Source organism: Eucyclogobius newberryi, unplaced genomic scaffold, assembly GCF_026437365.1.
Source record: "Eucyclogobius newberryi isolate DKJ021-1_F unplaced genomic scaffold, fEucNew1.0.hap1 SCAF_7, whole genome shotgun sequence".
NCBI lineage: Eukaryota > Metazoa > Chordata > Actinopteri > Gobiiformes > Gobiidae > Eucyclogobius > Eucyclogobius newberryi.
The window spans coordinates 30853603-30868625 of NW_027316389.1; the positions used below are offsets into that span (position 1 = coordinate 30853603).

At 45.1% G+C, this 15023-nt stretch overlaps 1 protein-coding gene across 1 annotated transcript in view; it reads right to left on the reverse strand.

Annotated features, from left to right (window-relative positions):
- Positions 1-6513: 6513 nt before the first annotated feature.
- glg1a (golgi glycoprotein 1a) overlaps positions 6514-15023 on the reverse strand; it is a 62014-nt gene continuing 53504 nt past the window's right edge. The window contains exons 21-25 of the mRNA XM_072434701.1: positions 14824-14925; positions 13209-13316; positions 12877-12997; positions 12371-12477; positions 6514-11408 (exon numbers count right to left, since the gene is read on the reverse strand). Coding sequence (XP_072290802.1) covers positions 11241-11408; positions 12371-12477; positions 12877-12997; positions 13209-13316; positions 14824-14925 — 606 coding nt within the window. The 3' untranslated portion in view covers positions 6514-11240. The remainder of the gene's footprint in view (positions 11409-12370; positions 12478-12876; positions 12998-13208; positions 13317-14823; positions 14926-15023) is intronic.

A 15023-nucleotide genomic window follows, 5' to 3' on the forward strand; every position in this document is an offset into this window, starting at 1 on the left:
AAGACTGTTCCAGACTCTGGAAGTCCTGACTCTGGCACCAGCAGGAGGCCGGTCCATGTTTAGTCCTGACTCTGGCACCAGCAGGAGGCCGGTCCATGTTTAGTCCTGACTCTGGCACCAGCAGGAGGCCGGTCCATGTTTAGTCCTGACTCTGGCACCAGCAGGAGGCCGGTCCATGTTTAGTCCTGACTCTGGCACCAGCAGGAGGCCGGTCCATGTTTAGTCCTGACTCTGGCACCAGCAGGAGGCCGGTCCATGTTTAGTCCTGACTCTGGCACCAGCAGGAGGCCGGTCCATGTTTTGTCCTGACTCTGGCACCAGCAGGAGGCCGGTCCATGTTTAGCCCTGACTCTGGCACCAGCAGGAGGCCGGTCCATGTTTAGTCCTGACTCTGGCAACAGCAGGAGGCCGGTCCATGTTTAGTCCTGACTCTGGCACCAGCAGGAGGCCGGTCCATGTTTAGTCCTGACTCTGGCACCAGCAGGGGGCCGGTCCATGTTTAGTCCTGACTCTGGCACCAGCAGGAGGCCGGTCCATGTTTAGTCCTGACTCTGGCACCAGCAGGAGGCCGGTCCATGTTTAGTCCTGACTCTGGCACCAGCAGGAGGCCGGTCCATGTTTAATCCTGACTCTGGCACCAGCAGGAGGCCGGTCCATGTTTAGTCCTGACTCTGGCACCAGCAGGAGGCCGGTCCATGTTTAGTCCTGACTCTGGCACCAGCAGGAGGCTGGACCATGTTTAGTCCTGACTCTGGCACCAGCAGGAGGCCGGTCCATGTTTTGTCCTGACTCTGGCACCAGCAGGAGGCCGGTCCCTGAGGTCCTCAGAGTCCGAGATGGTTCATATGGCACTAACATATCCAAGATGTACTTTGGTGCTAGGCCATGGAGAGACTTGTACACAAGCAGAGCTGCTTTAAAGTCTATTCTCTGAGCCACAGGGGGCAGTGCAGAGACCTGAGAACAGGACTAATGTGATCATACTTCCTGGTTCTGGTCAGGACCCGAGCAGCAGCGTTCTGGATGTACTGCAGCTGTTTTACAACGCGAAGACTAAATCATACTAATACTAATGGAAAGTAAACACTCTTATTTACATCAGTTATATGCACATGAATATGGCCTTAATTGCTTGTGAGTATGACAGTAATTGCACATGAATATGACGGTATTGCACATGGTTAAGTCAGTATTGCACATGAATATGACGGTATTGCACATGGTTAAGTCAGTATTGCACATGAATATGACGGTATTGCACATGGTTAAGTCAGTATTGCACATGAATATGACGGTATTGCACATGGTTAAGTCAGTATTGCACATGAATATGACGGTATTGCACATGGTTAAGTCAGTATTGCACATGAATATGACGGTATTGCACATGGTTAAGTCAGTATTGCACATGAATATGACGGTATTGCACATGGTTAAGTCAGTATTGCACATGAATATGACGGTATTGCACATGGTTAAGTCAGTATTGCACATGAATATGACGGTATTGCACATGGTTAAGTCAGTATTGCACATGAATATGACGGTATTGCACATGGTTAAGTCAGTATTGCACATGAATATGACGGTATTGCACATCCTTTTCCATCACCAGAGTTGGGGGTAACGCGTTAGCTGCTAACATAATGGTAATTGACAACGTCAATGCAAAATGTCTTTAGAGCAGATTTCAAAGACTCTAGTGATGGAGCAGCTCTGATATGCAGCTGAACTGTTCCATAATTCAGGGGCAGCCACAGGAAATTCCTATAAATCATGCAAATATTGAGGATTACACACTGAGATTTTAAACCTTAAAAGGTTTAGATTATTTGACATTTTGTGACTGTTTTCTTCCCATAAACAGATAATTAATCCTTTTATGTTTTTACAGTTTTCTAATGATCTCAGCGATGGAGTCAGGAAGCACAACGGACTTCTGTCTGGAGGACTTCATAGGACTTTGTAAAGAAGTTCAGCAGTTTGAAGAGCCCGCGGACATGCATCCAGATACACCTGTGACTCCATCTCCTGCACCGGTGGAACAAGCTGAAGCATCATGTGTCCTTCTGGATTTAGAGGACTTTTTAGCCACGGCGGAGCTCATGCCGTATGAGTCTTCATTGGAGTCACAGTCCCAAAAAGAAGAAAGTGTCTAACACAGTGTCTTGTGTTTGTCGGAAGAGGAAGCCGGATGACACGGAGGGCAAAGCCTACGTTAAAAAGCCTCTTAATGCCTTCATGTTGTTCAAGGCTGAGCAGAGGCAGAATGTGGCTGATGAGCTACACATCACAGACTCTGCTAAAGTCAACGTGGTGCTCGGCCAGAGGGTGAGTGTGACTGACTAAATACTAGAGCAGGACTATAACTCGGGTCATCTACAGGGAGGACACTGGAAGACAGTGTAGAGCGGTTTTATTACTGGAAGCTTGGTGGGAAGATCCCAGTTTGGACTATTGTCTAATGTTGTGTCCCACACTCACACATCATCAAGTTTACAGAGCAATATGAGACTGATGGTTAAAAGGACTTTAAAGGGTCACTTATTCAGAGGTTGCATTTAAAAAAAAAAATGCTTCAAAACCATTTTGAATTGTCCTTCTAAAAGCTTGACCATTATATCAGGAGCACAATCAGCATGATAAAAGTGGAACTGTTTTGTGATTCTGGATATTACATCCTCTGGAACACTACAATAAACATGTGTCTTGTTTGTTTCCAGTGGAAGATGATGTCGGACCAGGAGCAGGCTCCATACTTTGCCCAGGCTCATCGAGAAAGAAGGGCTGAGGCCAAGTACCCGGGATGGTCCCCCAAAGACAACGTTGTAAGTGCTTCAATACATCAACACACAAGCTACGCTTTTAAAGATGGTGTTTGTACACATACTGTGGATACTCTCCAACAGACACACACACACACATCCAGCAGATATTATATCACAATATTCAAGAAAATGACTAAATAAATGCCTCATTTAATAATTATTCACACTAAAATATGTGTTAAAACCAATTATTAATTTCATCTTTTTCATTTTATTGGAAAAAGGCGAAGAGGAGGAAATCTGACCAGATTCCTGTTCCTCCAAACCACCACCACTTTGCCTTTCCTGTGGAAAGTCCAGACCGTCCCCGTCCAGACCGTCCCCGTCCAGACCGTCCCCGTCCAGACCGTCCCCGTCCAGGCCGTCCCCGTTCAGACCGTCCCCGTCCAGGCCGTCCCCGTCCAGGCCGTCCCCGTCCAGACCGTCCCCGTCCAGGCCGTCCCCGTCCAGGCCGTCCCCGTCCAGGCCGTCCCCGTCCAGACCGTCCCCGTCCAGGCCGTCCCCGTCCAGACCGTCCCCGTCCAGGCCGTCCCCGTCCAGGCCGTCCCCGTCCAGACCGTCCCCGTCCAGGCCGTCCCCGTCCAGACCGTCCCCGTCCAGGCCGTCCCCGTCCAGACCGTCCCCGTCCAGGCCGTCCCCGTCCAGGCCGTCCCCGTCCAGACCGTCCCCGTCCAGGCCGTCCCCGTCCAGACCGTCCCCGTCCAGACCGTCCCCGTCCAGGCCGTCCCCGTCCAGGCCGTCCCCGTTCAGACCGTCCCCGTCCAGGCCGTCCCCGTCCAGGCCGTCCCCGTCCAGACCGTCCCCGTCCAGGCCGTCCCCGTCCAGGCCGTCCCCGTCCAGACCGTCCCCGTCCAGACCGTCCCCGTCCAGGCCGTCCCCGTCCAGGCCGTCCCCGTCCAGGCCGTCCCCGTCCAGGCCATCTCCCTTGAGGCCATTCTGAACTTCATTTAAGACCAGGCTTAAAACGTTCCTCTTCGAAATCGCTTATGGTCAGGCCAGTTAGGAACAGAAATATAAACCCACAGTTTCAGCTACGCTGAAACTGTGGGTTTACGCTATGCTGGGGGAAGAATGGCAGCTTGAGCACTATCCTCTGCTTCTGACTACTTATTCTATCAAACAATATTTCATATTTAATTCCACTTGCAAACTGTTCATTTCTTTTTCTTTTTCTCAGTCCGAGGACCTGTGGACCCAGATGCTCCTCTCCTGGTGAAGCGGTCTCTACCCCCCTCCGGTCCTTCATCTGCCTGATAGAGCTGGCTCTCCTCCTGATGATCTGGTTCTCCCCCTGAGTGGCTCCAGCTCCACTGTCTCCCTTGCGTCCGTCTGTCCATCTGTGAGAGTCAGATCTCTCCTTCACTGTGGAACTCCTCCAAGTTTCTACTTTTTCCCAAGGAGGTTTTTTGTAGTTTTTCCTGGTCGAGAAGGAGGGTCTAAGGACAGGGGAATCTGGAACATCGTCTCCCGCCACCACAGACATTGCTTAACTAGTTTTTTACTGTCGCCCTCAGAGGCAACCATTGCTGGATTTTGGGCGTTACAAAAATAAATTGAATTGAATTGAACCAGCCTCGGTAGAACTAGGCGCCTATTGAGACTCTTCCTTTTAAGACTTTTCTGCACCGGGCTCTTCCCTCCAGGACCTTTCCAACCAGGCTCCTCCCTGCAACCCCTCTGAGGTCTTTTTTAACGTGGCTCCTGAAGACCAGGCTTCTATCCAGCTCCTTTTGGACCAGCCAGCAGCTTAAATGTCCAGTTGAGTGGGCAGTTTTTATTTTTTCTTATAACGATCCCGACCAGATATTAACATACTCACAAACTTCTGCGTCCGAGGCTGCTGTGTCAATATTTTCTGTACATATAACAGCTGTAAATAAGTGTTATTTTTATAAGAGTTTTTAGTTATCTATTTGTATTATTATTCTTCTATGTCTAATCTGTGTTGCAACATTGCACTTTATTAATTGTGGGACAAATAAAGGTTATATGATCTTATCTAATCATTTTCATCTCTGGCCTATCTGTTAACACAAATACTATAGTATTCGGCTGGTTGAATCCTAATTCAACTGTAAGTAGCCTAGTACCGTTTTACAATTCAAACAACCAAAGATACAGGCCTTTTTATTCATGAAAAGCACTTTTATTTTATAACTTGGAAGTTTTACGTTCGGGTCATTTGTCAGATTTGATTCAACCTAAAAACATCATTGGACTTTACATTTTGCTTGTGTAAATGGTTCATATATTACTGTATTAGAATGACACAAGATTTTTCTTTTGTTTATTGTGTTGAACATACCTAGTGTTTGATTTGCTGGGCTGTCTTGGTCCTCCAGTCACTTCTTCAGTATTTGACTTGTATACACATTTGAGGGTTGTGACTTCCTCTTCCCATTTGCAAATCCCGTGTTTGGAAGAGTTCAGTCATCTTTTGTAATCCTTTGTTTCAAGTGTAATTTTGTCTTTGTCACTGTTATATGATGATATGAGTTTTATTTAAGTTTGTATTGAGCTCTGATGTTGCTCGACTCCTCTGAAGCTTGGGCACATTTTGATTTAGCAGTTTTTATGTTGACCAGATTAAAAGAAGAGCGCTTCCAAAAGTTCAACCTCGTCCCGTGGCAACTTAATGCACCACAAACATCAAGTCAACACAACACAAACACACACCGGTCACTGCCAGAAAATAAGATACTTCACTACCAATGGTGATATATTGGCGAACACATTTTCAGGTGTAAAAAGGCGTTAAATCCTCAACATGAAGCGTGAAGTCCTTTTTAGTTCAAGTAAAACTACGGTGAAAAGGTAACCAATTAAATTATAATCAAATTGATAAACCATACATGACAAGGAGATGCCAAAATATTTGTATATTAATTTGATATTAACTGAAGAAGCCAAAGTACAATTTCTCATGCGAAAACTTGACTTAAAATCTTGCGATACTGTATTTACTTTACCCTCTAAATGGTGGAACATGTTGTCGTTCTATCAGAGAAACTGGGATTAATCTCAGAATATTACTAAACATGTTATTTGCTCATCTATAATAGTAAAGTGTTTCTTACCCTCATTTTAAGGTCTTTACTGGACAAATACTGACAGAAAAAGTTATGAGGCCAGCATTTCTTTTCAGCTACAGCAGTGGTCTAAAGTAATAAAGAACAAAAGTCTGTACTTAAGTATAGATACCAACAAATCAAAAAGTGCATTTTAATTTCAGTTCAAGTCCTGACTTTGACCGAACAAAAATACACATCCAAAACGTTTAGAAACTACCAAAAATATCCAGACCATCCAATCTGCTCAAAATACTTTTCATCCTTAAACATTTACTTTACTTAGGTTTTCATATGATACTTTACTGAAACAGGAGCAGAAAAAAAGGTACTTTAACTTTAATAACAAAATTGTGTACTTCTTCCACCAATGACCTACATATATGAACACTATTATTACATTATACTTTTTGCAAAGATCAAACACAATTTTGAGGCAAGAAAAAAGTATTTGCCCATCTTTTGTAATAGAAAAGCAAACTGATATTTCTACCCCAGAAATTCAAAATTGTTTCTTTTTTTTTGTTATAAAGATTTAAACTTTAATGGTTTCTGGTCTGAAGTCAGTTTAGGCGTGGCTAACAGTTCATTCTGACAAAATAAGAGTGAGACAAAGCTTTAGAAACCTTGCAGATTTTATTATTATTAACAAACTGTCCATTTTTCATCTGTACAGAACACAAAAAAAAAAAAAAAAGTGGACAGAGAATTGAATGCAATGATCTGGAGCATCATGAGACACACAAAAACAGTTTTACAAAAAGATTTTTCATCACAACCTAAAATCATCAAAGTCGTTTTGCTCTGGACAACAGCAAGGGACCAGCGGCAAATCGCAACCAAAAACTGTGGCCATTTCAGACAGTCTCACTCTCAAAACTCATTCACTCAACAAATTCACAAGAGCCACAGCATTCCGCCGCAAAGGATTCTGGGAGGTTTTGTAGTTATTATCTTACAACGGGAACCAGCAGTGAGTAGGCACGCTTTGAGAGAACGAAAAACGTCAAAAGGCATATTGAGAAAGTCATTTACCAGCAGGAGGGCAGCACTCGTCACACTAAGCTTCAATGAACAGAAGAAACCAATAGTACAAGATCCAAGCATTTATAGTGATGCACGCGTTATAGTACACATGTACATGGGACCAGGCCCACAGGAGACGAAAAGAAAGACCACGGAAACAAGTTGAGAGAAGCAGAAGAAAAATACGTGTCTGTTTAAATGCAGAAAATAGAGTTTTCATATGCATGGGAACAGTCAAAACTAACAGTAGCCTTTTTCACAATATCATACTTCAGATTTGACCTTAAATGGTTTGGACACAATATTTCAATAAATATTTATACAATATGCATCAGACAATGTTTAGCTTGGTGCTATTTCTTAGAAACAAGTCTGTAAGCAAGGGCTACAACAACTTCAATCAATCGCAACTAATTTAGTCATTTAATTATCGTTAACTGGTCTATACATAGGTTCCAAAACATGCCACGAGCTGAGAAAGAAGTTTTATGACTCAAATTGAGACACAATTGTGTGAAAATGACACGGAAAACACTCTTTAGTCCATAAAAGTGTTCCTCAAGGATCCTCAAACGGCTTCACTTCAGCTTAATCTTGTAAAATTTAGTAAAACATCTTTTCATTGCACCCGTTTTCTGTTCTTAACAGAAGACTGAAAGAATGATTGCTAAACTAATCGATTAACAGAATGATTAGTTGCAGCCCTAGTGTAATCCCACATTGGTCAGGGAGCTGTCCATGGTAGAAAACAAAAACAGACATGACTTTTTAAAATGTGGAGTTAGTGCCATCTAGCTGTGACATGGTGTATTACAAAAGAAGTGCATTTGGATAAAAACAAATAACAAAAAAAAAACATTACATTTAGAGCTTGAGCCATTGTTGTCATTATGTTTGGAGAAAATCTACCTAAATTGCATAACAAAAAGAAAATGGAGTAATCCAAATACATAAAGTTTGGTGTGCATTGTTTCTGTGCAAAACATGTAGTCAGAAATGTTCCCTACTGAATTTGTGCCATCTGATATTTGGTTAACATAAGCAAAGTAAATTCTCAAAGCAAAATATGGACAACATTTTCTGCAAAAAACACGTCTGGACTGATCGAGCTGCGATATCTTTACTAAAGCAAGATGGCGCTGTTGTTCTCCTGTTTGGCTTGAGGCTTGTAGTAAAGCTGGAGCGTCACAAGCAGCTTAGTAAATGCAATTTAATAAGCCACACAAACGTACTGTGCAAGTAGTTTAGTGAAGTGAGTGGACCAAACCTTTACTTTGTAGCTCAACAGAAAAAAAGAATTTACTCCTGAATTAGAGTCGAGTACAAGTCCAGCTCTGGGAACCATTTTGTTTACTGGTGCAAGATCATTTTCAAATTTTCCATGTTCTTTCAAAAGCATTACCAACTCAAACTGTCACAGCACTGTATTAAACAAACTCGCTGCATTCAAATCATACTTTGTTATAATACAAACTGAAAGGCTGATTTTCACACAATCGGATTTACTTGCCTTTCTGTACACAATAAGTTTTTCATCGATCTGTTGAAACTCATTCGGTGTGCCACCCACAAGAAACCAAGCATCTGATTTTAAAGCAACAGTGGTCTTTCCCAAACTACTCATACAAACAAAACACCACATTACATCCCAACTCCCGCAATCCTTGACCGGTTTTATGATCGACCGTATAAAAAGTTGGATCTACGGAAAGTCGCGAGGTACAAAAGTGACAGAGTTAGTGGCTGCACCTGACTTCTGCTGTTCTTTTAATTATAATAACTCTATGGGACAATAGAATATGGACCAAGGGAGTGTGACAATGCATATTCTTACACAACCAGCTAAAATGGAAGAAGGAAAAAACAAACCTAAACAGTAATGAGGCTCAAGAAACCCGTTTGGCTGAGAAGGTACAAAACTGCAAATGTGCTTCACCTTTGATCCTTCTTTCAATTCTTCGATGCCACTGAGGCAACATGTCTGGGACAGTGTTCAGTAGAACCACAACATGGTGTCTTGGTGGCTCAGATATCATGCCAATTACTATAAGAGTAAAGACATTTCCACACTCATCCAAGCAGCTTCTTCAGTTGCTCTGACAAAACTGGCGAGTCACTGCCTTCATAGACTCAATAGACAAAACATTCTATAATTAGATGCAGAGAGCGCTCATTGGCAACATTTAACCTGAATAGATACTTTTACAATATATCTGTACTGGGACAAAACCGATTAGACTTTATATCAGGTACACGCTCTTGAACAAGAGATTCTCCTTAATGTAAACACTAGCTAGCCTGTTAGTTAGCTCCTCCCTTTACACAGATATAAGCAGTAGAAGCTACTTTCATGAGTAGTAGAGTAGTAACTCTTAACCGTTGTTGACCGAATTCAGTTTTCTTTAGCTATAACTGCTTTTCCTTTTACAGTGGCTCAGTGGTCAGAGCATTTGTAACCAATCCAAAAGTCGCCAGCTTCGACCAATCAGAGGTGTCTGGGCAGGAGCTTTACTCGCTTGCCTACTATTGGGAGCCTTGCTTCCGTCAGTCTGCTTCAGGGCAGCTGTGGCTTCCCTTGGTCCATATTCTATTGTACGGCTCTATCCGAGAAGACTGGTGGCATTTCCTCAGAGAGCCAAAATGGCGGCTGTGGAGACTGTACATTTGTGCCTTCACTTTCCCCAGTGTTCAGTAACCTCTTCATTCACGGCCTAAAGCTGCTGCCCTCACCTGCCTCTCTGCCTGTCCCACTCGCTGCAGAAAAGGCAACCAGAAAACATTGAAATCATAGAAAACAATGACTTTGATAATTAGTAAACAAATAAATAAGGCTATGACAAAACAATATATATATATATTTATAGATATAAAAAAAAGGAAAATGTGCAATGATTCCAGTATCATCTTTACACAAAAATGTTCACACTTCTACAATAATCTACAATATTTTTATTTCTTTCAAAAAAAAAAAAAAATTCCTGAATTGCGTTTTTTTGTTATCTGACCAGAGAGACAAAAACAGCCACTCAATTAATTTAAGAAAGGGAATTTCCACGTTGGCCCAAAGGTTCCAGGAGAAGCCGAAAAATCAACACTTGAAGTGAGAGAAAATCAAATTAAAACTTCTCCTAATCTCTAGTTTAATAATAATCTTTTATTATTTGTGGCTCGGGTTGGAGGGCTGGCTGGTTGGCACCGCCCGCCTGGCAGTCCCATGGCGATAAAACCACACACACATCAACATCATCAGCCAAACAAAAAGCTAAAGAAGATATCCAGAGCCGAAAAAAAAACAAAAAACATTGACGTGTGGACATGAACAGAACAAACACAACAGTCGACAGTTTCGCACACAAACACACACGCACGCACGCGCGCACACACGCACACACACGCGCACACGCGCACACACGCGCACACACACACACACACGCACACACACACATACACACACACGCACACGCGCACACACACGCACACACGCGCACACACACGCACACACACGCACACACACACACACGCGCACACACACGCGCACACACACGCACGCACACACGCACACACACACGCGCACGCACACACGCACGCGCACACACACGCACACACACACGCACACACCCACACACACACGCACGCACGCACACACACGCACACACACACGCACACACACACACGCGCGCATACACACGCACGCACACACACACACACGCACGCACACACGCACACACACACGCACACACACACACGCGCACACACACACGCACACGCACACACAGGCACACACACACTAACGCAATCGCACACGCATTTTTAAAATACTGGAGTCATTAAGCCGCCCTATCGCTGAGCAGATGCCCATCCCATTTCTACACATTTACACTGCACAGATTTCACTTGGCTCCTGAACTTCCTTAACTCCATATTTTTTTTTATTTTTAACATTGGATTTTTAGAGCTTCAAACCCCCATTTTCCTCCCCAGTCCCCCCCACAACACCACTCCTCCCCCCAAGCAGTGGAAAGGACCAAAATAATACTGCATCTACAATGGCCATCTTAGTGGGAAGGAAGTGAAAAAACAAACAAATGTGGGCGGTAGTTGGTGTCCAAATGTTCTTCAGCCACTTGTTAGGGGCATTGTGGGTAATGCAGTTCAGCGCAGGCTCCTCCCATAGCGATGTAAAAGGAGAACAAACACAAGTATCGCGGATGGTGCAGCAGGGGAGCGCAAAAACCAAAGGGGGAGGTCCGTATTTGGGCATTTGGGGCAGTGGTGGTTTCTCTTTTGGGCGTGTCCTGACCCCAAAAAAGGGCGGGGTCTACCTGTCCTTGAGCTCCTGGGTGACCCGTTTGGTGATGCGCCCGCACAGCAGACCCATGAGGAAGAGCAGAGCCACGCCGGCCCCGATCACCGTCAGGATGTAGTTTTTGGACGGCGATGTCATCACCTGCATGGCCAGGTCTGAGAACCCCTCGGCCGGAGCCACCTGAGGTCAGAGGGGAGAAGGGGTGAGGCTCATGAGGGAGGGCAGCGGGAGGTCAGAGGGGAGAAGGGGTGAGGCTCATGAGGGAGGGCAGCGGGAGGTCAGAGGGGAGAAGGGGTGAGGCTCATGAGGGAGGGCAGCGGGAGGTCAGAGGGGAGAAGGGGTGAGGCTCATGAGGGAGGGCAGCGGGAGGTCAGAGGGGAGAAGGGGTGAGGCTCATGAGGGAGGGCAGCGGGAGGTCAGAGGGGAGAAGGGGTGAGGCTCATGAGGGAGGGCAGCGGGAGGTCAGAGGGGAGAAGGGGTGAGGCTCCTGAGGGAGGGCAGCGGGAGGTCAGAGGGGAGAAGGGGTGAGGCTCATGAGGGAGGGCAGCGGGAGGTCAGAGGGGAGAAGGGGTGAGGCTCATGAGGGAGGGCAGCGGGAGGTCAGAGGGGAGAAGGGGTGAGGCTCCTGAGGGAGGGCAGCGGGAGGTCAGAGGGGAGAAGGGGTGAGGCTCATGAGGGAGGGCAGCGGGAGGTCAGAGGGGAGAAGGGGTGAGGCTCATGAGGGAGGGCAGCGGGAGGTCAGAGGGGAGAAGGGGTGAGGCTCATGAGGGAGGGCAGCGGGAGGTCAGAGGGGAGAAGGGGTGAGGCTCATGAGGGAGGGCAGCGGGAGGTCAGAGGGGAGAAGGGGTGAGGCTCATGAGGGAGGGCAGCGGGAGGTCAGAGGGGAGAAGGGGTGAGGCTCATGAGGGAGGGCAGCGGGAGGTCAGAGGGGAGAAGGGGTGAGGCTCATGAGGGAGGGCAGCGGGAGGTCAGAGGGGAGAAGGGGTGAGGCTCATGAGGGAGGGCAGCGGGAGGTCAGAGGGGAGAAGGGGTGAGGCTCATGAGGGAGGGCAGCGGGAGGTCAGAGGGGAGAAGGGGTGAGGCTCATGAGGGAGGGCAGCGGGAGGTCAGAGGGGAGAAGGGGTGAGGCTGCTTCATCAGACCTTTGCGGCGTAGCTCCACATGTCGATTCGGTCCTGGAGCCTCTTCTTACACTCGGGCTGCAGACGCACGCGCTTGTCCTGCAGCGCCTCCATCAGGCACGACATCTCTGACCAAACAGACACATTACACAAGTTTAACACTGGGGCAATAAAATGTACAAATGTGTTCCAAAACAAGTCAAAATATCCAGACATCTTGAATTTGTTTGATACAAATACTGATACATTAACTCAATTCTGATTCAGGCTCGTTTCAACAAATATTCGATTATTTCAACAACAACAACAACAACAACAACAACAACAACAACAACAACAACAGGACCGTTCTGGAAGTAAATGGAGTTTTCTTACTATAATTTAAAGTACTTCTCAATATGTGTCTAAATGGAAAAGAAATGCCAAATGATTGAGAAAGCGTGAACATTTTAACATAAATTGTACTTGATAAACTTTGTGTCCAGGTGTTTGTTTCGCGGCAGGTGTAGCAGGTGTAGTGGACTTACGGCGCCCCCTGCCGGGCGGGATGGCAGCGCAGTGATGTTTGATGTCCAGAGCACAGGCCGTGTGCAGAACGGGGTCAACAAAGATGTCAGCTTTACTCTCCTTCAGCATGTTCAGCACCTCCTACAGGTCAGAGACGGAACACGGGACATTTACAGGGGCTTTAGTGGCTGGAAGCTTGTTCCGCGCGTTTGTTCCGCGCGTTTGTTCCGCGCGTTTGTTCCGCGCGTTTGTTCCGCGCGTTTGTTCCGCGCGTTTGTTCCGCGCGTTTGTTCCGCGCGTTTGTTCCGCGCGTTTGTTCCGCGTGCGTGTCGTGTTGCTGCTGTTCTTTCACCTTCTTGCAGCCTTCCTGTTTGATCTTCAGTAAGTTGACTTTGAGACACTCCTCCACCTGCCCCGTCTGCTCCTGCGCCGCCGCCTCCTCAGGACAAAGCCGCGAGATCTGAACAAACACAGCACAGAAATGATTAACAAGTTTATTTAATGACATTTTTACAACGAGAAGCTTCTGGAAGAATCATAAAATGGCTGTCAGAAAAGTAAACCTTCTGCTGCAGGGTTCAACACAAAATGCACTTTAAGTACCGGTATGTAGAAAAACCTGCTCATTCAATAGTTTGGGTGGGTGATATTGACCAAAATTAACCCTTTTTTTTTTTATGAATCAAAAAAGTGCAGAATATTGACAGAATATTTTAATTTTTTTATTTTCAAATCAGCTCTTTTTGTAGCATTTTTACGATAAACTTTAACATCTAAAGTTAAGACAGTTACAAATATGTTCTGAAATGCATGTGATTCTTGCATTTGTTAGTTATTGAATTCTTCTGAAACACTTGTAACCATAATGTGAACGGCAATTCACAATGGCTTTACTTCAGAAACATAACAACGAATAAGAGTAAGACGTACCGGTAATTACAACCTCTGTCATTTTAAAAACATTTTGCACTTTAATTTCAATGTTTTTTTTTTAATATAACAAACTGTGCAATAAAGAAGTAGAAAAACTGAACGTGATTTGTCCAAGTACTAAATGTGAAGTCGGGATTGCCACATTATGACAAAATCTGAAGCGTTCCAAATCTTCCCTGTCAATCTGGGTTTAGAAATAACGCAGTGGGAATGTAGTCTTATTCTGACATGTGACATGTTGAGATAAAGTGTGGTTTAGTGGCATCAGCTGCACACATTTGCACTTGTCACAAACCATCAGTGTCAGGGGGCGTCGCTTAAGGATCTCGACAAACCTCATGTGTCTGTGATGGAGCTGAACTGACAGGCGACACCCAAATATGATCCTGTACAAATGATATACAATTATGGATCCCTTTGATATTTTGGCCAAGGCGTTGATCTGATTCTTATATGAAAATCCCACTCAATTTATTTTTAAACATAAAGGAGTCATTTGGAACATTTAAAAAAGCCTTTACTAAATCATGATTGATTCCGGTACTATAGTAGTGAGTACATTGTCAAATATTACTAATTATTTGTATTATATTTTTTTTGTTTTGATGTATTGAAGTCTCCAAAAACATGCTCAAGGAGGATAAATTCCTTTTAAATGAAAATACAATTCAATTTTATCTTCAACTTTGCAATTTCATCCCCGGAACTTCAATAAAATCCCCAAACCGATTATTCCTCTTATTCCGGATGTTGCCATTAATTGTGTGCCTCCTTCCAGTTGTATTATTTTACATAAAGCGGCAGTTCACGATCGGAAATAATAATAATCTACACAGACACAGAGCTGTTTTCAAGCCGCCCAGAAAAACACAAACTAATTAAATCAACCTACTTTACATCTTATTTTAGCTGCACAAAAGTGACAAAAGTGGGCGGGGCAGAATACGGGAAATAGAATTGACCCGAATTGATTTTGGGCATGAGCATTAGTGAGGCGGTCCATTCGTGTGAGAGTTCAGTGTGAGCGCGAGTACCTCCTGTGTGCAGTGGATTTGCAGCTGAGGGTCCAGTCTGTAGTCCAGGGCCGACTCCTGCAGGATGACCCGGATCTGGTCCTCACAGTCTGAAGACAGGCGCTGACAGGGGCAGAGGCACAGCGGGTATGTGAGACTTTCCACTGTTTATCCAGCAGAGTTCATTCAGATACAGGGTCACGTCAAACATAGATGTGATA